The 22,839-nt window shown below is 41.1% G+C and overlaps 1 protein-coding gene across 1 annotated transcript in view; it reads right to left on the minus strand.

Annotated features, from left to right (window-relative positions):
• tprb (translocated promoter region b, nuclear basket protein) overlaps positions 1 to 17,651 on the minus strand; it is a gene marked incomplete at its 5' end in the record, with an annotated part of 25,647 nt that extends 7,996 nt beyond the window's left edge. Inside the window, 38 exons of the mRNA XM_083911321.1 lie at positions 47 to 201; positions 342 to 632; positions 814 to 1,007; positions 1,187 to 1,260; positions 1,667 to 1,860; positions 2,008 to 2,206; positions 2,440 to 2,586; positions 2,744 to 2,954; positions 3,091 to 3,221; positions 3,370 to 3,501; positions 3,757 to 3,894; positions 4,180 to 4,327; positions 4,528 to 4,715; positions 4,934 to 5,137; positions 6,403 to 6,519; positions 6,630 to 6,782; positions 7,348 to 7,514; positions 8,122 to 8,290; positions 8,547 to 8,687; positions 8,769 to 8,903; positions 9,085 to 9,247; positions 9,352 to 9,500; positions 10,119 to 10,261; positions 11,840 to 12,003; positions 12,281 to 12,507; positions 12,627 to 12,734; positions 13,336 to 13,533; positions 13,794 to 13,897; positions 14,084 to 14,224; positions 14,376 to 14,463; positions 14,770 to 14,850; positions 15,024 to 15,116; positions 15,419 to 15,583; positions 15,737 to 15,840; positions 15,947 to 16,043; positions 16,854 to 16,927; positions 17,036 to 17,140; positions 17,501 to 17,651. Of these exons, the coding sequence (XP_083767447.1) occupies positions 47 to 201; positions 342 to 632; positions 814 to 1,007; positions 1,187 to 1,260; positions 1,667 to 1,860; positions 2,008 to 2,206; positions 2,440 to 2,586; positions 2,744 to 2,954; positions 3,091 to 3,221; positions 3,370 to 3,501; positions 3,757 to 3,894; positions 4,180 to 4,327; positions 4,528 to 4,715; positions 4,934 to 5,137; positions 6,403 to 6,519; positions 6,630 to 6,782; positions 7,348 to 7,514; positions 8,122 to 8,290; positions 8,547 to 8,687; positions 8,769 to 8,903; positions 9,085 to 9,247; positions 9,352 to 9,500; positions 10,119 to 10,261; positions 11,840 to 12,003; positions 12,281 to 12,507; positions 12,627 to 12,734; positions 13,336 to 13,533; positions 13,794 to 13,897; positions 14,084 to 14,224; positions 14,376 to 14,463; positions 14,770 to 14,850; positions 15,024 to 15,116; positions 15,419 to 15,583; positions 15,737 to 15,840; positions 15,947 to 16,043; positions 16,854 to 16,927; positions 17,036 to 17,140; positions 17,501 to 17,651 (5,643 nt within the window). The remainder of the gene's footprint in view (positions 1 to 46; positions 202 to 341; positions 633 to 813; positions 1,008 to 1,186; positions 1,261 to 1,666; positions 1,861 to 2,007; positions 2,207 to 2,439; positions 2,587 to 2,743; positions 2,955 to 3,090; positions 3,222 to 3,369; positions 3,502 to 3,756; positions 3,895 to 4,179; positions 4,328 to 4,527; positions 4,716 to 4,933; positions 5,138 to 6,402; positions 6,520 to 6,629; positions 6,783 to 7,347; positions 7,515 to 8,121; positions 8,291 to 8,546; positions 8,688 to 8,768; positions 8,904 to 9,084; positions 9,248 to 9,351; positions 9,501 to 10,118; positions 10,262 to 11,839; positions 12,004 to 12,280; positions 12,508 to 12,626; positions 12,735 to 13,335; positions 13,534 to 13,793; positions 13,898 to 14,083; positions 14,225 to 14,375; positions 14,464 to 14,769; positions 14,851 to 15,023; positions 15,117 to 15,418; positions 15,584 to 15,736; positions 15,841 to 15,946; positions 16,044 to 16,853; positions 16,928 to 17,035; positions 17,141 to 17,500) is intronic.
• Between the last annotated feature and the right edge of the window lie 5,188 nt (positions 17,652 to 22,839).

A 22,839-nucleotide genomic window follows, 5' to 3' on the forward strand; every position in this document is an offset into this window, starting at 1 on the left:
TTAAAAACAATGAAAATTCCTAATAAGATTTCTATATAACCCTCACCTCTGGACCCACTCTTTGAATGATGCGCAGCTTCTTAGGTATGGGAGCCCTGGAGGTATCCTCCTGGGTGGACTCTGTGTCAGTGACCATGGTGGAGCTCTCCTCCTCCTCACGAGGCCTCTTGGACATGGAGGAGGTGCCTGGCGTGGCTGAAACTAAAGATAAGGCATGGGTATTGTTGAAACTTCTCCCTACTGAGGGTAACACGATACTTTGAAACCCGCACCATGTGTTGCTCACACAGGAAGTTTGTACCAGCAAGTAGTCTCAATTTTAAAAAAGTTCAAATTCTCACCAGTCCCAAACACAGAGGAGGTGGAGGACGTTGAAGGCCATTCCACCTGCGAGCTAGGTGTTGCCTCAATGACGACGGATGGCGGCTCCTGATTGGCTGGCTCTGCATGGGTCATGCTTTGTTGCTGAGTTGGTTGGACAAATGCTGTGGCCTGTGTCTGGGTCTGCTGCACAGTCAGCATGGGGCTAGCTAACGTGGTCTGGACATTGGGGCTGGCGGAGCGCACCGAGCCGCTGGCACTGCCGTACACGGTCACATGCTCCACTGGTGGACCTTCAGTAGACTGCATGGCTGTAGAGGGGGTCAAGTTAGTGGAAAAAAAACTATTTTTGCATTGTATCATGACTGTGGCTGCATTAATTAGACTTAATTACTCCTTTGTAAAGGCATCCTGTTACTAGATTAACTTCGGACAGCATACTCATGTGGCTGGTTTCCTATATTGGAGGCTCATTTCGGAAGCTATACTTACCTTCCTGGGTCTCCACCTGTGTGGTGGGCATGACAGTAGCTGTGGGTGTCGGGGTGGGTACAGTGGCTGGGGTAATCATGGGCCTGATGCTTGCTCTCGGTGTGGGTTTGTTCCCTGGATTGACAGGCTGCTTGCTGGTTGAAGCCACAGGTGTGGGCTTAATGTTGGCAGTTGGAGGCTCGGATGTGCTGGCACTGACAGAGACAAAGATCAAGACATGAATGATGACCCTGCTCAAGTACATCAAATATCAGAAGGAAATAAATGACTCAAATCAAGTGTGAAGAGCATCCCAGAATTGCAGGAAATAATAATATGTTGCATTGCAGTGGGAACTCAAACAATAAGCAGTTTTGGTGGTTGTGTATCATACCTGCCCCTGTCTGCAGCAGGGGTTGTCTTCAGACTGATCTGCCTCTGTTCTGTGCTCCTCTGCTGCTCCTGGGTCTGAAAATCAGGACAGAAAGACAAAAGCTGTCATTAAAATGTTTCACCAAACTTTCAACAATGTCACGTAATGTGTTTTTCAGAGATAAGATTTTCCATTCTCTGAGTCTATCTAATTTACTTCAATCAATGATCTGTTCAAGGCATTGCCCATGATGGAAAAGTTGTCCCATACGATAATGTAGAAGTAGCAAACTCTTCACAATTTATCTCTGACTCCAAAAGTTACATTTAATTTTATAGTGAATAAGGAGGATCCCAACAAAACTAACATCTACAGATGATTTCACGTGTCAACAATAACACTGCTGATATGACCCGATATTCACCTCTGATCTTGACACTTTTTTTTTTCTTACAAAATGTTGAATATCTGGCTTGTGAAAACTTTACAGCAGACTCTCACCTTGCTGGGGCCTGCCTCAGGTGGCTCGTCTCTCTGCTCTTGTCTCTCCTGTTGGCCTCGCAGGTCTCTCAATTCTCTCTCCTGTCGACTCAGGCGGCCCTCGAATTGAGACTTGAGTGCGCTCACTCGCACCTCCAGCTCCTCACGCTGTTGCTTTAGCTCATCGTTTTCCTTTTGCAGCTGGTCTTTGGAGTCTGGACAAAAATAATTTAAAGTCAGAAATCAAAATAAAAACAGAAAAAAAACAAGCAACACTGCAATGGGGCAAATAGAAGAGGAATGTATAAAATGAGGAATTCGTCATAGGTCCATTGGTTGTAAAATGAAGGACATGCTCTTACTCGTGAGCTGGTTGATCTTCTGCTTGGCATAAACAATGGCCTTCCTGGTCTTCTCCTCCTTGTCAGTCATCTGTTGTCTCAGTGTGTCCTCCTGAGAAGCTTTATCCTGCAGCTCCTGCCTCAGCCTGGTCAGCTCCGTCTGCAGCCTGGACGACTGTTCCTGGGCATTACGCCCTTCAGTCTCACGCTCTGTAACCACCTGTCGCAGGCCAGGAAGAAATTATATTAATAAATTAATGAATATAAAAGACGAAGGTAACTGTGGCAGCATTTCGTTTTTACTGCCTGTAAACTGTTAACTACGCAAGCTATATGATCTTGCAAACTGTTTACAGTTTAAGACAAGCATGGCCTTCTTGCCTGATAGAAGAATACTAGTTTATCTGCAAAGTGGACAGTTCAAAGGTTTCTGGCTGAAACTTGTGGTTTAACCTTGTTGATGTTCTCCAGCTGTCCTTCCAGCTCTCTGGCCTTTTCTTCGGCCTGCTTCAAAGAATCTCTGAGGCTCTGCAGCTCCTGAACCGAGGCTTGACGAGCCTCCTCTTCTTGGGATGGACCTGCTGCAGCCTCTGCTACCAACTAGAAGAAATGTAGTATGAAAGATTAATTATGCTCAAACAAGCACAACAGGGTGGCTTTAGGCAGCTGTCCAAAATGGATTGAAACCAACAATACAACCATGAACTTTCTGTTTCAAGCTTTGGATTAAACACTAAGGCAGCTACTGAGCTCTCACCTTGTCATGTTCCACCTTGAGTTCATCATACTGAGTCTTGTAGCGGCGTCCAATCTTCTTGACCTGGGTGATAGTTCGCAACTTCTCCTGGAGTTCCTGGTTCTGGGTCTCCTTTTCAATCTTCAGTTTATTCCTCTCATCAGTTATCTTACTCAAATTGTCACGCAAGTTCTGTATCTGACTTTGCAGAGTTGTCGTTAGATTATTGGTCCTAAAGAGGGGGATTAAGATATTGTGAAATGTATGCTTAAGTGACAGAAAAAGAAGCGGTAGGATTGAATAAGGGAGAAAAGTAAACACTTAATTTCCTGGTCAATTCAATAGTTACACCATTCCTAATTAATCACCTGGAAACCTCTGCTTTAAGTCTGGTGTTTTCCTCATTGAGCTGTAGGATGCGTTTGAGATGTGCCTCCTTCTCAGAGTGCAGACGCTTGTACTCTTCCGGATCTGAATCTTTTTGCTGGCTCACCAAATGCTAAAAGAACACGAGAAAAGGCTGTGCATTAGTGGTGTGAAATGATAAAACATTAGGAATAAAATAGTAAAAAAAGGCAACATATGTACTCTCCCCTTCTTACATGCAACATTATTAATTTGTTTCCCTTTCTACTCTTTTCACTGACCTGGGTCCGAGCTTTCCACCGTTTGATCTCTTCTTCCAGTAACTTTTTCTCCGCCTGCAGCATGCCGCTCTTCTCACTCAGCTCAGAGTTGGCCTGCTGCAGTGGCATGATGTCTGACTCCAGCTTCTGTACCTGAAACACACAGAAGATGAGCTGAAAACATCTGGATTTGGAGGCTCTTGCAGGAACACTTCTTGAAAATGTAACAGCTTGACATACCAAGATAATGGAGTGTAGTGGTTAAGAGTGTACATTAACCAGCGATATATCATTTCACTGAATTTGGCAACATAGTGTTGAGTATATTATCAGAGTATAGCATATTAGAAGAGGGAAGATCACATTCACATACAACCACTACATTTTCCTATAAAACGCAACTGATACCTTAGCTTGAGTTTGCTGGAGTTCTTGCTCCATCTTGTCCTTCTCCTCTCTCAGCATCTTGTTGGTCTCCATCAGGATGCTCATAGTTTGCGTCTTCTTCATCAGCTCATCATGTTGCTCCAGGGTCCTCGCTGTCACCTGAAGATTGGGGCATTGGGGGATTTTTTTTTTACATATAGTATCTCTAGGTTCTAGATCTTGTGTACTTTATGAAGTTAAGTGTCCTTGACCTCACTTTGACCTCACTTTGACCTCATTAAGGAAAGTGAGCAAATAGAGATTTTCTTTACACAGATAAATGAAAAGTCCAGGAAAACGATATTTAATTTTCTGAATAACAATCAACTCAATTTACTGATAAAGAAACATGCATAGAGTTTATTAGAAAACAGAAGTTAAATAATTGTGCATATTAAAACATACCTGCATCCTCTCCTTTGCAGCACTCAAGCTATCCTGCAACTCCTTCAGCTCCCGTTCCAGGTGCTCCACCCTGACACGGTAACGCAAACTCTCCCCTTGAGCAACCTCAAAACGAGACTCAGCAATCTCCTTCTCCCGACGCACAAACCTGTGATGGAGAACGGAGAAGTATCAATATTAAAAAATGAACATGGAAGGACTTAAACAAGAACATTGGTAGGCAGACTCAGAGATTGTGACAGTGGACATTTTTGCTAAATTTTTTTCCAAATGACGAACATACATTTTATTTGCAAGGCTCCTCAAGTACACTTAAGAATGATGTAATTTGAGATATACATGCATTACCTTAGAATCTCAAGGACTTGGTCTTGAGATTTGCCCTCCTCAGTCAGGGAGATGTTCATGGGCCTCTCACTAGCAGCACGTTGCAACTTTTCGGCCATCTTGCTGCTCATCGTCTGGATCTGCTCATGCAGGAGGGTATTCTGCCTCTGCAACTCCTCATGTCGGCTCTCCATCTTTGACATCTCCTCCTGTAATATGAGCAAAGAAATTTAGATTGAAAATGTATTTGCCCATTTCTATCAACAATAAAGTTGGTGGACAAAATAATATTAGAATATAACATGTGATCAAATTATAAGCACCTGAAATAAATGTCTTTGTTGGGCTTACAGTCACCTTGTGACTTAAACCCCATGTTATTACATCTAATCCTGGCTAGTCACCACCTATACATCTATCAAATCACCTTAAGGATCTTTTCCTGCTCTCCCCAGGAGACCCTGGCCTCTAGAAGCTCAGCGCTGACCCTCTGGACTCTCTCATCCAGCTGGTGTCTGAGCCCGACGGCCTGCAGGGCCTGAGCCTTTGCAGCCTGCAGGGCTTCCACGTCTGCTGCATGCAGTAACATCTCCCGCTCATACTTATCTTGTGCTTCAGCTGCCAGCTTAGCCTAGGAAATGGGAAAGACGATTTGACATAATCATTTCACGATAAAGTAATATCTAAGGGCGCACTCACACTATCCTTCCGCACCGGGCCAACCGGTTTTTCAGCTAAAGCCTAGTGCGTTTGAGCAGTGTGAGTGCACCCGCTCCGCGCATAACTGCGGACACCTGAGAGAGGTGGGCTTTTGTAGAGCCCGTTTGCACATGCACGAGCACGAGCGTGCGCACGTGTGCGAGCACGAGGCCTACGGCGGTTCTGACGTCCTTTATGTGCGCCTGTTCGGACACAGAAAATACGGACCATGCGTGGACATTTAACAACAACAACAACATCAACAATGGCGGCCAAAGGTTCGCGTTGGTGTGATGCGGAGGTGGAGTGTTTACTGCAGATTTTGGTCGGATGAAAATATTAAAAAACAGTCGACAAGACGCAAAAAAACTCTAAGGTCTATGGAAAGATTTGTAAACAAAGCGACGCGTCGCGATGACGTCAATCAATGCGTGTGACGTATTACGGCTTGATGACGTATGGACAGGCAAGAAGCATTTGCGCGAGGCCCAGGCAGTGTGAGTACAAACGGGCCTGGGGCGCGGGGGGAGAGGGAGGGGGAACAAGTACCCTAAAGCCCAGGGCGCGGTGCGGAAGGACAGTGTGAGTGCGCCCTAATTGCAGTTGCCATTATTGTTGAATGCCATATTCATTACTCGTGATGCATCCCATTCATTGGAATAAGCTGATGGGAAAAACCTGATAAATAATTTGTCAATAAAAATAAATCTTTTCACTGACTGATCCATCATGACGTCTGATTGGCAGTTTTTTGACATGTGTAAGAGATTTACAAATGGTAGTTTTTCCTTGATCGTTCAAGTGGTATGTAGAGAAGGGAGACCTATACAGACTTCAGACAGGTTAACAGATTATATAAGATATAATGGATCTCTGCTCCCGATAAAATAGCCGATTATTTTTTAAATAATTATATATAACTAGTTGTACAGAGAGACATTTTATGACATCCATGTCATGTAAGATATAATGGATAAAACCTGGACATGAGTAACTGTGGTGGCTTTTGAACAGGCTCTTCTTTGGGAGCTTTCTCTAAAGATATGTGAGAAAAGGAACCCCATGGTGATCAGCATCAGATCAATTGATTTTAATTACAATAACTGGTGTATCAGCCTTAACTGGAAAATTTCCCAATAAATAAGAACTGGTCATAATAATATTCCTCTATATTAAATCTCATATTAGCCAGCTTACCTGCTCCTGGCTGTCTTGCAGAGCTTGCTGCTGCTGGGCTTCAGCTACTGACACACGCTGCAGCACCGCCTGGTGATCTGCCTGGGAACTGCTGAGACTTCTCCTTAGACTGTTCATCTAACAGAAAACAAAAAAATTAACAGTTTTCTTAATACTTGTACAATGTTGAATAGAACTGAATACCATACACTGGTCAGAAGCTGAGGAAAATCAGCATTGTGATATACCTGCTCCTCCAGAGAGGCGAGGGCTCTCCTCTGTTGCTCCTTTGAATTGCATTTCTCTTTTTCCGCTTCCTCAAGTTTCTCCTCGAGCCTGCGGTGCTGCTTCTCTGCCTCCTTCATACGTGCTTCAATGGATGAGCGTGCCTGCTCTGTTACCTAGTCATTAGGGATTTATACAACAATCTTCTTCAGCAAACATTGAAAAAAAAGATCCAATGTTTGATTTGCATGTTTTAAATAAAAAATACAAATGCATGTACTTGGGGAAATCAGGATTCAAGCAGTGCTATTATAATTAATCACTTCAATTTCACTTCCATCAACAGACAATAAAATGTGAACATTAATAAATCCAAATAATAATTTTTAAATCAATAAGGAGAAAAGAGAAAAGTAATTATCAGTTCTTCAAAAAGATATGGTTGTTATATTTATTTCAAATTTTAATTATTTGTACATTGTGTCCAACAAAAACATAGTTCACATGGATGGAATTTGAATGTATTAAAAAAAGAGTTCATATCTAATGGTAGGCAGGTACATAGGAAAATTAAACTATGCAATCAAGATTAATGTAATTTAGCACTGCACTGGGGTGTATAAATAGGTTTATGGTTTACGACTATATTTTTTCTTCTTCAAATGTTCAACGTTTTGTGGTTGTAGTCAATGATTTTATGAGAGGAAAAACACTGACATGCAGTTTGGGCTTATTTTGTACCTGTTTCTCTTTATTGAGGGACTCCTCAAGGCTTTGAGCCATGACTCTGTACTGCTCCATGCTAGAGGTGACTGCCCTGAGGCTCTCTGCCAGCTCCTCTGCCCGGGTTTCAGCCAGCCGCAGGCGACTCTGTAGGTCCTCTCTGTCTTGATCTGAACCTGGCAGGCCTGGCAGGAAATCCAAGCGATGAAATTTGACAACAGTACAATTGCTTTGTGCCATTAGGAAGGGAGGATGTATTTGGGACGAATTAACATTGTTAGGAGTCTGTGATTAAAACCCACAAACGTTTGAAAGAGTGTGGCTCAGACATTTCATAATGTCTTTAAAAAAGTGGCTCTTTTACAGCTTCAGCTCTTATACAAACTCTAGAACAACATGAGCTAGTGAGACCAACATTTTTTTTGTTTGCTGTCGACTACAAAAATCAACAGAATGCAAAATGTGTTTAGATCCTTAGTTACTTACTAAAAATGAAAACTAGCATGTAAATGGTGCAATGACGTTAACCTAGAAATGATTTAGCTTACATTTTTGGGCATGGTCTTGAAAGTCTCGCATTGCCAGACCATACTCCCTGTTGCAGTGTGGTCTAGCTGCACAAGATAACGTTCTGGTGTAGGCTGTAGTTTGTATTTCTTTAAACCAATCACAATAATCTTGGGCGGCAATGAGCCAGTGAAAATGCTATACATTTAGGTGTGTAATGTATTCCTCTGTGTACTGTGCTGTTGTCATGTGCACATCTGCATGTATGTGTGTGCTTGTGCCAACCTCTGAGAATGGGCGTGGTTGGGGAGCTCAGGGTGTGGCGTGCTTCGCTGCTGCCTAGCTGCAGCCTGAGGGTGTTGAGCTCCAACTCAGCAGCATTTAGCAGCTCCTTGGTCTTCTGGTGTAATGGTATCTGTAGCTCCAGCTGCCTCTTTGCCTCCATCAACTGGATCTGTGCATGAAGAAAGAGTGACAGTGAGAAGTAAGCAAACTATTAAATACACTATAATTTCTGTGTCGGGCTTTGAATTCCAAGTCTTTTTTTAGATTAAACCAGGTTTTAACTTGTTCTTGAAACACAGTAAACAGTACTGCTTTATTCGTATACCACAACACATTCTATCGTAACTAAGCGAACATAATTGAGGTAGAACAATCTTGTACACAAGTGAAAAAAAATATGGCCAATCATCTAATATTATACTTACTTCCTGGTTTCTGCTGAGCAGGTGGCGCTGTTCCACCTCATGCTCCAGCCTCTTCTGTAGCTGGGAGATCTCTCGTTCCTGCTTCTCCAACTGGCCATTTAGAAGCTGACGAGTATCAGTCTCTGAACGCTCAAGAGTGGCCTAAAGGAACACAGCAGTTATAATTATGAACTGTGTGTAAGTGTGAGAAAATGGGTGACAAATTTCACATTAATAGTTTACCTGAATTGTCTGGAGGTTGGTGAGCAGCAGGTTCTGGCTCTGTTGTTGGCTCACAATTGACTCTTTCTCCTGATTCAGCCTGGACTCCACCAGCTTCAGCATGTCTCTCTCTTTACGGATGCTCTCAGCACGGCTCTAAGAGACAGGAGGAAATGGGTCTAAATGACTCTGCCGTCCCTCAATCAATCGAATATACAAATCAAGTCCTGCACCCCCCCCCCCCCCCAAACATGATGATAAAAAGTCAAAGAAAACAATGTTTAGAAAAAAAAACATCACCATGAAAAGGGAAAACGTTGCTGGAATGAAGACAAACCTCAGCCATGGTGAGTTTCTCTTTGGCAGCTTTCAGATCCTCATTCAAAGTGTGGATGGTCTGCTCATGCTTCTGTGTGGCAGCGGCCATCTTCTGTCCTTTCTCTCTGAGGGAAGCAATCTCTTTCCTGTAACGCTCAACATTATCCTGCAGCATCTCATACCTGAGTTTGTTGAGACAGACATTCTGTTAGTGGCATACGTGCTCTCGTCTGTTTTCTTTAAAGACATTAGGTGCTGTGTAAACTAGAAGGTTTTTCAAAGTCACCTCTTGGAGGCAAACTCAAGCTGGGTGGATATCTTTGCATTCTGGGAATGGAGGTCAGAGATCTGCTCCTGGAGCTTCTCGTTCTGCTCCGTCATTGCCTTGTCACTTGCCATACGGTCCTTCTTATAGGTGGAGAACACCTCCTGCAACTGTAGATGTAACCACACTTTTTTATTTTATAATCAACAGAGTTTTTGTTTAGGGTCAACCAGCTTTTGACCCATTCATATGAGACTGCTGTGAAATATTAATCCCTGGTCTTAAGTGAAAGCTGGGTCTGCAACTGTGGTTTCAAACAGATCACTGTACCACTGAATAACATTTTCTGACATTTTTTCAATAAAATAAAAACCTAATGATCCTAATCCATTTCAGTTAAGTTGCCTTCTTGTTTACCCCTTTGAAATTGTTGCATGTTTTCTTCACTTCAATTAATTCTCTAACATTATTAGCATATACCACATTAATCTTTGGGGCACAGCATTTAAGGAATTGAACAGTATATCTGTCAATAAAGACACATTGCCATCTAGTGGAAGACATGGGAAACAAGTGAGGCAAACTCATCAATGCAGTGGATGACAATGCCCAGAACTACAAATCCACAGATAGCCTTGCAATGTTCAGTGATAAAAAGAAATATTAACATGCCTGGAACAAAAAGAGAAGTCATTCCCATTGGATATGTGTTGGGCACTGTCTGACATGCACAGACTGTCTAGTCGCTGAGAATAATACACTTGAAGGTGCCATCACTGTTTGCTCACCTGTCGCAAAGCTGCCTTGGCCTCCAAGGCTTCAGTAGACTCTGTTGCTATGGAGACAAGTGCAGTTGGAGTTCCTGGGGTGGGAATGGCTGCAGGTGAGCGTCGGGGGGTGGAGGTCAGGGAGAATTCCTCGGGTTGTGTACCTTATAGAAAACATCCAGAAGCTCAGCCACTTAGGAAAAATCATCACAACACAGTAGATTGGTGAGGAAAATGCTAGGTAGTTATAGACGATGAGGTGTTAACTTTAGCCTAGCCCTTAGCCCTCCTCTCTTCCCTGTTTGTTTACAGTCTCAACCCGGAAACTAGGGATGGGCCATTTAAGTAATTTCAATATACGAATACTCGCATTACCTGACGAACGGGTATTCAGTCAGTTTTTCTTTACTCGCATGGTTCACAAAAATGTCAGGATTACGTCACTTTCTGAATAAAATGGCGTCATGGAAATGATATATCTATATTCTTGATATCAAAAAACAAACAAAATTCTCTAAAGCAAGTCATTTGATGCATTTAATGTCCAGATAAACATTTAAGACAGGTTTGTGTTAATGTGAGTCACCTGCAGACAGAAGCACCTCACACTCTTTCTCTTTTCCTTCTCCTCCGTTGAGCGGTTATTATAACAACTCTCATCTACCCGCTGAACTTTTAGATTGGCTCGGTGTTTCCAGTTATGCATCAATTCAGTTTTGTGCTTTTAAAGTGATTTAAAGAGTGTTGCGGGGAGCGAGCAGAGGGGAGCAACACAGTCTCTCAGCGCGGAGATGACAGAGGACACCGTCTGCCTCTACAGCCACAAATTAACCTCCTGTTTTTGCTGCTGTTAAGTTTTGTGGAAGGCGAAGGCGAGCGGATTACTTTTATCGAGCCCGAGTACAAGCCACTGTCACGGCAAACAACGGCAACAAGGGAGGAGAAAATGTATTATGACAGATCGGCAACACTGAGAGCTGATTTGGAACATGTCGGAAAAAAGGCAACAGCAGGTCCTCACCGCTGTGTAGGGAATGATTTCAAACAATTGAAAGGTTTTCCTGCGTATCATGTCAAATATGTAAACATAAACATTCCAAAACAGTCCTAGTTTATTTCCTGGTGCAGTGTATGTAGATGACATAAGCTGACATGAAGTTACCAAGGACTAAGGCTGCCTAGAAATGGAATATCGTTGAAAGGGGGCCTCCCTCTATTATAGCCTACGCAGCGCGAATAGTGAACCATTACCCGAATAGTGAACCATTACCCGCATAGCGACTTAACTGTGCTCACCGCTACTGTTAATACCTCCAGTGGCTGGTGTTGTCTTGGCGAGAAATAATCGATAATGTTCAAAGGATTACAAAATCTAATGTCTAAAAGTTTTTGTCAGTTGTATAGTGTATAATGACTAAATAAATATATAAATGTATGCAAGACTTTTCTGAGTGACAACACTTGAAACAAATAAGCACATATACACATTTTCAAAGATTGTTAAAATCCTATTTATGTGCAGCCTGGTTTGAATAAATACTATTTTGTTAATTTTAAACTTGGCTGTTATTTACCCCTTTTTGCATGCAAGTTTAGAATGGTTCCAATAGAAAACACTAATAAATAAAAACAAGAATGTTTTAATGCAGACATATGTTGCAGGGGCTACTAGAATCATCACGCTGGTGTGATTGCTTGCATAAAAGGTTTAAACTGAGCATTCATTTGTCTGTTACATGTACCTTGCTGAGGAAAGCTGACACCTGTTGCCTGAGCCAGCAGCATGCGGTACATGTCCCTCTGCCTCACAATGGACTCGGCCATCTTAACTTGTTGGCTGCGTTGCTCTTTCAGGGACTCCAGCTCAGTCTGGGCTTTCTCCAAACTCTGCTCCAGTTCACCTCGCCTGTAACAAATCATGTTTCTTAGCCTCAGCCCAGTTTGACATCTTTGGTTACTTTTAATAATGGATTTATGAATATAAAATGTAGGTTAAGATGATGTTTTACTGTTCTTTTATGCACGTTCTTCAGCATTCTTTACACATTTTTTTTACCAATTACTGAATTTGGAAAGTGCGACATCACAAAAAAGCAAGTTAACTGACTTACAGTTGTTTGTTAAATGCAAAAAAAACAACAACAAAGAAGAAACAAAAGGAATGAGCACACATTCTAACGTACCTTGTGCCAGTGGCCTCAAACTCCTCTTGCTCCTGGGCATCACTGAGCTCCCTGAGGGCCACCAAAAGACGCTGGTTCTGCTTGTGTAGCTCTTCTACACTGCGGAAGGTCACCAAGTGTTGGCTGATCACCTCTGATGTGCTGCTGATGTTTGCTGAGCTCACCTCTTCCTCATTGACCACATGGTTTCCACGGGCCTCTTCCAGCTCGATCAGCAACACACGCACCTGGCAGGAAAAACCAAGAATGTCACGGTAAATAGGAATAACGAGAAAACTGATTATTTATACTTTCTAAAGATAACCAGAATTATCTTTTAAACTAAAATAAGTGAGTGAGCCTCAACCTGCTGAGCCATGTCTCCCAGCTGCAGTTCACACCTCTGGCTTTCCCTTTCCAGAACAGAGGAGCGCTTGTTAGCTTCATCAGCCTCCTTCTGCAGACGGTGCACCTCCTGAAGTAAAAAACAACAAAACAAAACAGTAGTTGCAGATTAAGTTTGTAAGCAAAAATACCATTCAATATTCACTGGGAACTATTCCAACTCTCTCTGTCTCCAAGTATCAGCTCCTCCCCTCAGTCCCTCTGTCCATTAAACCCCTGAATGCCACCTAGGCTGAAAGGTATATTTGTGCGTTTGTATATGCCATAGCTATCCGTCTTTTTGTTGATCACCATTATAAATTGCACTGTGTGTGTTTTTTCTGATGTATATAGACATGGGAAATTGATCGATGAATGTATTTGTTGTCTGTTTCTTTTACTGTGATGTTATACTGCAGACACTGTGAAGGTTAAAGCAAATTTCCCAATGGGACAATAAAGAAATTACATTTTTTTTAATATCATGCAATGACTTCTGCAACATTGAAAAATCGTTACTCATCCCTAATCATTTTACCCATTCTCTCCACTGGGAAGTCTTTTTATTTGTTGTACAAAACATAGTATTTCATACATGCTATGTCCAACATAATACAAACAAATAATGAAATTTAATCCAATGGAAAAGTCCAATCAACTGAACATACATACACTATGTCTGCATTACTAACCTTAACAGCTTGCTCTAGCTTGGCAGAAAGACTGGCCACTGATTTCTGCATGCGCTCATGTTCGTCCCTCTGCCGTTTGAGGATAGGGGCTTTTGCTTCCACTTCCTGCACAATGTCATCCAGATACTTGTTGACGCGCTTGTTCTCCAATCGCTCCAACTGCAGCTGCTCTTGGCTCTCCACATATGCTGAATACAACTGGACATACAGACAAAATCATTTATCAAAAGATGATAGTCCAAAAGGGAGACACGAGCAGTGTGGTGTAGTGTTTTCATTATTATTATAATAATGTTTACTTAGCACAAGTAAGTCAAATACAGCCATCCAACACAGAAGTATTTCGAAGATAAGACCAAGCGTGAGATTCCCCTTAAAATGGTCTCTAGACTGCATTATAATATCATTCTGAATTCTACTTATGAAGTGATTTGAGTGTTGAAATCCCATGCACATACCGCTGTAAGCTTCATGCCGGGCTTTATCTTGGATACAGCAGCTGCCGTTGGAGACATTGTTGTCATTTGCTCTTCAGTGAGCACAGATGTTGAGCCAATAGGACCTGAACATTCAGAAAGTAGAGGAGGTGATCACGGGTCATAGTTTGTCATTTCAAGAAAACACAAGGCATGGCGTTGGCTTATTTTAAATTCAAGAAAGATTTGGCATGAGTTTACTCTAAAATGTCCACACCATGTAAACCCTTGCAGTGAAGACAAAAAAAAGTGACAGAAACAGACCAACAGACCTCTAAGTTTAGAACTTGAGAGCAGCTCATTGGCATTGTCCAGCTCTTTCTCCAGACCCTGGATCCTCTCCTTCAGCTCAGCAACACTTTTGTCTGTGGCACCATTCATCTCCTGCAACTTCTCCTCGAGGGCCTTATTGGCTGTGACGGAAAGAGTAAACCGAGAAAACGTCAGGGAATACCAACAACTGGAAATTGAAATAAGCATATGTAAATGTTCTCCCTCCAAGAAGAAGTCAAAGTACTAAGTAATGCAAAAGAAAGTTGTGGCCATTCTTTTAAAGCCTCGCACCTTCTCCAGCATCCTTCAGCAGCTTATGCAGCTCCTCCACTGCCTGACTCAGCTCCTCACTTTTTGTCTCAGAATCCGCAGCTGCTCCCTGCCACCATCACAACAACAACAACAACAACAACAACAACAACAACAACACCAGAGTTAGAGTTGGCAAAATAATGGCATGGCATATTATGATATAACACAGAGTGAATCATTTCAATCATGATAAATATAAAGCCTACTAATAAAACCACAGATGAAAGAAGTATGCAGCATATATTTTGTCTTCAAGACTTTATAAAAGGAAAAAGAAAATCTCATTTAAACAAATGATATGAGGATGGATGGATGTAAACTGAAATGACTCCCTGGGAGTAAATGCTTGGCTTTCAGTCATTCATATACATACCTTGTACAGGTTGGAAAGCTTAATGTTGGCATTCAGCTCGTTTCTGAACTTTTCCTCCATGACGACTTGTTGTTCCTTGGCCTAGAAAGAGTTAAAGATCCAGTCATACACTTCAATGATCAAACATCACACTGAGCCCTACAATACTGATCAGTGTCTTGCAGAACAGTACGTGACAGAAATGGATTGTTGTTTCTGTGTAAAGAGAAAAAAAAAAGAGAGACTTGGGATAGGCTATAAGAATTACCACTTACTTCTTTCAGTTTGGTGATCATGTCTTCATTCTGTTTATGAAGGTTCTCATTTGAAGTCTTCAAACTGGCCACTTGGTCTTGGAGTCTGTTCAACTGAAAGTCACAAGAAAAGAACAAATTCAGTAACGCCCATAGGAGATTATGGTTATCATTCATAACTGAAAAGTTGCATAAATTAACTCAATACATTGAGAAACTGTTGACAGCCATGGTAAGAGCAGAGCATGGAATCATGATATCCACCGTGTGCCATGTCTATTTACTGAAGATACACAACTACTGGTCTATGGTTGGTCACACGCAGATGTGTCTTGCTATGATTATTACATTATTGCTTTTTTCTACATGTCATTCAGCTTTACAAACATCGTTATGTAAATAAAAAAGAGACATGCCTCATCTTCCTTGTTCTCCAGGTTGCACTTCAGTTCCAGGATCTCGTTTCCCTTCTGTCGGGACAGGGACAGCAGTTCCTCACTCTTAGCATTCAACTCCTCATTCAGCCAAGATGTTTGGTTACTCAGCAGCTCCTTCTCTTGCTCCATACGCTTCTCCTTGTACTGTAACGGCAAATCAACACAACTTTATCCAGCTACTTGTTTATAAGGGAACATGTGCAGCATAGTAAAAAATGGTAAAAGAGGTTTAAAAGGGCATTTCCTCTACAGACAGATAAAATATTCAATCAATGAAAAAATACCAATAACACTCACTTTTATGTTGACTTCAGCTGATTCCAGTTCATCCAGCTTCATCTGCAGGGACATCTTAGAGGTGTTGACCTCCACCAACTTATCATTGAGTTGCCTGAAATCATCTGGAACAGAAATAACACAAGTGCCATGACCGAGTGATGGTTAGTATCTACGAAGAGTGACAAAATGTTTTGACAAATGTCTCGTGACTAATTCATCTGTCCATACCATTTAAATGCTCCACTTCTAAGGATCTCCTCTCCAGTGTTCGCACAAGTTCTCGCTTTTCAGCCTCCAGTTCTTCTTTGGCTTTTGACAGCAAAGTCTAAAAGAGAAAAAAAAAATCACATTATTATAACCATACGAAATGCTGGTATCACAAACACATTAAGCACTACTTGAAGACCCCATAGAGAATATCTGGAAAATCCTTAGCAACAAAGTAATGGCTAAGAAACCCACTACAGTTACTAAGCTGTGAAAGAGACTGAAGAAGAATGGACCAAGACCAAACCAGAGCAGTGTGAGAAACTAGTGATGTCCTGTTGGCGCAAGGGCCTCTACACTTTCTGTTCATTTTTTAATCCTATAACCCTAAGAAATAATTGTTGAAATGTCTTCTGACACAGTGGTTACTGTTCTCTAATTTTGTTCGCTGCTTTTAAATTTTTTTTTTAAAACAAAATAAAGGTTGTTGTTGAATCGCCTTGGTTATTTAAAAACAAACATTCTAGACAGCAGTGGTACAGCCACGGCGGATATTCTACAAAATTCTGATCAGTAAAAAAATGACAGTTTTTAAGAATAAATCAAGTATTAATTATTTGTTCTCCAATGTAATATGTAATAATAATTACATATTCTCTTGCAAACTACTGACATGGTATCACACTTTCATGTTGAAAAAAACAACAATACATGGTTTCTATAGACTATAGGTTATAGTTTGAGTCAAGTGCAGACATCTCCCATTACTTTGACTTTTACAACAGCAATATTGACAAGTGGGTTTGTGTTAATTATCACAAAATCCATACAACGTAGAGAACACAGACTCTTACTGAGAATGGCCAAACCGAAATATGCTTGAAACACGCTGTTTTATTATGAACCTGGCTGGTTTTGTTTGCCTCACCTGCTCGGATGACAGCCTGTCTTGTGCGGATTCATATTCCCTGCTCTTCTCACGCACACTTACAAGTTCCGTCTCTAAAGGGGGAGATTTGAAGAGAGGTCGTGAAATATTACAAGCCAGAGGACGTACTAGTTAAATCCGTACATAATATTGCATTAAACACCCGTATGGCTCACTCTTACCTTGCTTGGCAAACTCCTCTTTGAGTTTCAGATGTTCTTGAGTCTGGGACAGAAACTCTTCCTGACACTGAGCAAGTTGTTTCACTTTCTCAAAGAAGTGTTGCTCTGTAAGGACAGCAACAACAAAACAACAAACCTGTGACTAGTGTTCAAATACTTCATGCCGTTGAACGTTTACTGTTCAGTTTCATTTTGTTGACGTTAATGCTAACGTGAGCTCTGTGAGTTAGCACAAGCGTCAAATTGTGGCCAGTGATGAACCACAGATATTACAACCGGCAGTTCTCGCGTTAACTTAAGTATGAACTCCCAAAGTCGTTGTAAGAATTATAAGACAATTGACGGTGTGAGGTTAATATACTATTTTAAGGCAGACATATTAACTTTGAGGTTAACGTGCGTGCATGACGAGCAAAGCACATCACTTAGCACACTAGCTAACACAATACCAGGCGCATATCTTACCGTTGTCAACCCGGAATTGTTCTTGTTGTGCTTTCAAAGAATCGATTTCATACTGCTGATCCGAAAGAATCTTCTCCAGTTTGTTTTGAATGTTTTTTGGTAGTTTAGATATCTCGGGACCCTCCAACTCCTGCAGCAGCAGTGCCGCCATTTTTCCGACAACCGTAGGAGCTTGCGCAGTTTGCGATTTGAGTTTGCCAAGGCTACCGGTGCAATGTGGGGGTTGTAGTTCTTTACTTCGTCTTCTTTCCCCTTCTTTGATTATTCCGGCGGATTGCAATACTAACTTTTAAAAGATGCGTACCGCCACCCACTGACCCGGAGTATGTATGCCAAGCTCTCATTTTACATTAAGTGTTGAATATGAAGAATTTTCATCAACAGCTATATTTAAAAAACAACAGCCACCGGGCGTTTTGAGGGGTACCGGGTGAAAGTACAAAAATATGATTTTCCATAAAAAATATATTTAGTCTTAACTCATATTTTTAGAATCACTTGTAGCTTGGCTTTTTATTTCATTTTTTATTCTAACATAACTTAGGCTATTAGCCTAGATGAATAACATATTGGATTGAAACCATTAATTTATTAATATTATTAAAATTGAGAATAAGATAGAATAATTATAAATGGTAGAATAAAGATGGTCAGCAGATGGCGTCAACACACACAGGCCAAGTAAAAGACAGCTGTGTGTGCGTGTGTGTGTGTGTGTGTGTGTGTGTGTGTGTGTGTGTGTGCGTGTGTGTGCGTGTGTGTGCGTGTGTGCGTTTGTGTGTGTCACTTTGAAGGAATATGTATTTCAGAAAAGGATATGTTTTGGAGAACCTTAAGTGGTGCATTCCTGGGAAGTCCAGAGATGACCAAGCAGATTGACCTCTGACAGATTCCAGATGTCTTCACCAGCAGCACCGTTGATATTGAATACATAAGATTCAACAATTTCTCCATTATTGCAGCATTACGATGGAATACCTCACAGCAAGAGTGTTGCTGGTTCGAATCCCAGCTGGGGCTCCTCTGAGGGGAGTTTGCATGTTCTCCCTGTGTCTGCGTGGGTTTTCTCCGGGTTCTTCCTCCCACAGTCCAAAGACATGCAGGTGTTGATTGATGACTCTAAATTGCCGGTAGGTGTGAATGAGAGTGTGAGTGGTTGCCTGTGATAGACGGGCGTCCTGTCCAGGGTGTACCCCGCCTCACGCCTGGGATGGGCTCCAGCAGCTAAAGATAATGGATGAAGGATGATGATGATGATATTAGATGACACAAAGAAGATTTCACATTCTACAATTACACGCACTACACATAGGGGCACTGTTTACTATTTAACATTTAAATTAATAAATAAAAGGTAAATATTTATCATCTTGGAGGCTTAAGGGATTTGGACTCTTGACCTTAGTATTTCTAAAATCTTGGCTCTGAAAACAAATATACTTTCACACCAACAGTGATTATTTTGTCATTGAAGGGTTTCAAAATGATTGACCTTGTTTTCATACCCTTCAAAGCTTCATACTCAAAGTTAATAACTGGTTAATAAAATAACAGGAATTATAAAAGCCACATAATTGACGTTGATGAGAAGTGCACTTTAGTGTAATTTAAGGCTATTAACAGCCGACCGTGTAACAATGTTTTATCAAAGAATGCTTCGTAAGAAGTGAAGAGTGAATATCTAGAATAACATTGTTTTATTTTCCCGCAAACGGCAACTTTTTACAATTTTAGTTATATTGAAATGTGTTAAGTTTTTGTTAGTACTCTATATGTGCTGTCATTTACCAGATGTGTCCCTGGTGACATATATATGCCTGATTGGTATTTAGACCCTGTCTGGGCCAGTTTTGACAAATACCTCAGTGGTTTATTGGTTCATAACCAAGATGATATTTCTATGAAACAAAAGACTGATGGCACGAACATGTGAAGTGTAAAAGGAGACACTCGCTCCAGGCAGCAGAACTATTTTCATTACACTCGGCTGTCACACCTGGATACCAAGATGTACAGTAACCTATAGCAACATTGCTGTGCCGTAAACCTCTTAACCTGCGTCAGCCATGGTTGTTGTCAGCACTTGTCATAAGAGTGAAACCCAGAAGCATGGACACAAACAGCCTACAATCAACGGTGTTTTAGAGAGTTGAGCTGTGATTCACGCTGACAAGTTCCTTGCACCATTGACAAACAAACGCAGAGGTGACCTGTCACCTCAAGTGTGACAGATACTCAAAAGAACTTATGTGCAATGATTTCAACAGTTTTATCCGTCCACCCATCCCTTCCTCCATCCCTGTATTTGTCAACGTAACCATGTGTCCATTCATTAAAACAGTTAGTAAAGTCAGCCTACAGCGTGAGAAACATCAGTAAGAGCAAAGGTGGACTTTAATGTGGGGGTGGTATGTGCAGTCATTTATTTTCTGCAGCGGTTACAGCTTTATCTCTCATCCTCATACCCCTGATTCATATCTCTTCAAACCTCCTTCATGTTATCTTTAACTGTTTGCTCACTCTGCCTTAGTTTTCGTAATAACACTCTAGCATCCTGTTGATTTAGCGGTTTAATTTGATCTTTCAATACATGCTTAATTTTACAAGGAGTAAATGAGTCAAAAGATAACATTTTCATCATCACTTCCAAATAATGAGTCATAAGGAACTCATAAATATCTAAACAAAGTTATTTAACATAGGTTTACATTCATGGAGACAGCCAATGAGCACAGTTTGTGGTTATGTCATCTCACTCTCATCCGCTGTCCATATTTGGTCACAGGGGCCATGCACGCCTCAAACCAGGTCTGCGCTGCCGTGTCATGACGGTCATGACATCACCTCAGTGAAATTGTTTTTTTATGTGGGTGAACTAGAGCGTAGCAGCTGGGCTTTCGAAGAGTCCAAACACAAAAAATCACAAAAGTTCTCCAATTAGCGAAGCAGTATAAACAAAGGGGGAATCAAAACGTCAGAAATGGGGGTGGGATCAGGTGATCATTACCGGGGTAAACACTGAGGTAAACATTCGTTTGAGGGGAGGGATGAGTCAAGTCATGCTCTGTGGTCTGTTCCAAGAAAAACAAGTAAACAGAGGTAACTGGGTAAAACCTGAAACACCCTCAAATGTGGAACAAAAGCAAAGTTATAACTCAGTAAACCTGCTTCGTAAAAGAGGCCCAGATACTTTGGTTATATATATGTCCGATATAATATTGAGGTAAAATACACCTTCTCACTTCTTAATGGTTTATTGTTTATTCTGAATTACAGATGAGTCATCTTGTGAAGTGAATCCTCTCTCCGCCCTTCCTTGGACTCAGTGGCTTCTGTTTCACTTGTTGAACCCTATTTCTGTGAAGCTCGGAGGCATATTCAAAGTGTTCTCGTCAACAAGTTCTTATGATATTTTATGAAATATGACATTCTGTGAGCAAGTGGTGGCACACATGCACTGTCTGAAGAGTGTGGTGTTTTTTTCTAGTTGGCTGCCACTCTTACATATAGTGCTGTAGTCTCGGTCAGCAGCAACCAGTCTGGCTGACATGTTTAGGCACCACAGGAAAACCTCTCATTCCTCAGAAAGCTCCTGTGGGAGGTTTTGATAAATCTTAGACACGCTACGGTGAGAAAATTAGGTATTACCAGCTAGAGGCAATGCTAGCAATGCCAGATGCGGTGCTGTAGAAACACAGACACATGAATATCCAAAGAAAAGTATGTGTTAGCGTGTCACAGTTCACTAGCTCTTGCATGAGTAATTAGAAATCAAGAGCTCCTTTGCAGGCAATGCTAGATTATTGGAATTTTTGAAACCACATAAAAGTGCTCATCTCAGAATGTGCTTTGAGGTTGTTTTGCAAGCCTCAAATTATCCAATTTAACAGTAACATTGAGATGGTTCTAACCTTTTCGTTTTGTCTTTGGACCTTAACAGGTGTGAATGCACTAAGTATACAGCACCACCACTAGCAAAACTGCCACCTTAATCCTGTAAAAGGATTGACCTGATTACCTCAGCAGAGATCTTTGCACTATACATCATCAAATTACACTCTTGATGAAGCATTGCATGCTGCTCTCTGATGATATGACTATGATAATATCATTGTGAAAGTGAGGCGTAGCACTGTGTTGATTGTTAATTAGCTTGAAGAGAAAAGGATGCACAACATACACAATAAAATATCTATTTCCTGGACTATAAGTGAAGAGATATGACACATCAAGCTGAACCAACTCTGTATTAATAATATAAAAACTTACGCTCTATAAGAATTAAAACTGGTCTACCTTTATTACAAACGTCTGTTTCCTACAGTAGCATTGGATGTGTTTGGGTGGTAATGTGTTTGGCAGTACAGATATGAGACGCCTTAATTTAATTCACGACACATCAGATTGTGGGTTAGTACTGCAAGTCTCTACTTAAAAAATCCTAAAAGGTTTTTATGTTGTGGTTTTGGCATGTCTTCAGCTCATTGGGGTCACAGTGGAGTCAAGTCTATCCAACAAGACTAACAAATGAGGTTACCCAGCATGTGACAGCCTGCTTCAGAAGAAGAGGAGAGTAATCTTCTGCAGTGGTATGTACTGTAACTCTGCATGTGTGCATTTTGCAGGTTTCATCCCTCAGTGCTTCTGTTTTAAATACACTGATGTAAGATTCTTGTTTAAATTGTTGTAGTAGAGATGCAAGTAAAGTCTTCTCAGTTTTATTAGGAAGTCTTATTGCGATTATTTCAAAAGAAAATAAGAGTTATGTAAGGACCCCCTTATGGAGATTAGACAGCAGTTGCATGATGGAGCCTCCTTCTTGGCTAAATCTCATAGGACAATCTTAAGATAATGGTGGTGATTAAGGAGGAGGTAAGTTTTGCTATGCTCTGGCTGTAAGAAGGATCCCATTTAAAGCAATAGTTCAACATTTTGGGAAATATTCACTTACTTGCCAAGAGAGGGGTGAGAAGATTGATGACGCTCTCATATTTGTAAGATGAATATAAAGGTACAGCTTAGCTTAGCACAAAGTCAGGAAACAGTTAGCCTATCCAAAGTCCACCTACCAGCACCTTTAAATCTCTAGTTAACCTGATATGTCTTGTTTGTTTAATCAATACAAAAAACAATGTTTAAAAATAACATATTTTGGTTACTCTTATTACATCTTGCAGCCGCTGCGAGGTTGCCAGTATCATGTCATACATCAATAAAATGCAAGGCAAAACTTTTCTATTTGATGTTGTTTAATTATTTTTATTTATTCTTGACAATATGTATAGCTACAGTTTGTTTCAACGTCCGTTCCAGTATACGTACAGTTTTTAGTAACCAAA

Source organism: Echiichthys vipera, assembly GCF_963691815.1.
Source record: "Echiichthys vipera genome assembly, chromosome: 3".
NCBI classification, from domain to species: domain Eukaryota; kingdom Metazoa; phylum Chordata; class Actinopteri; order Perciformes; family Trachinidae; genus Echiichthys; species Echiichthys vipera.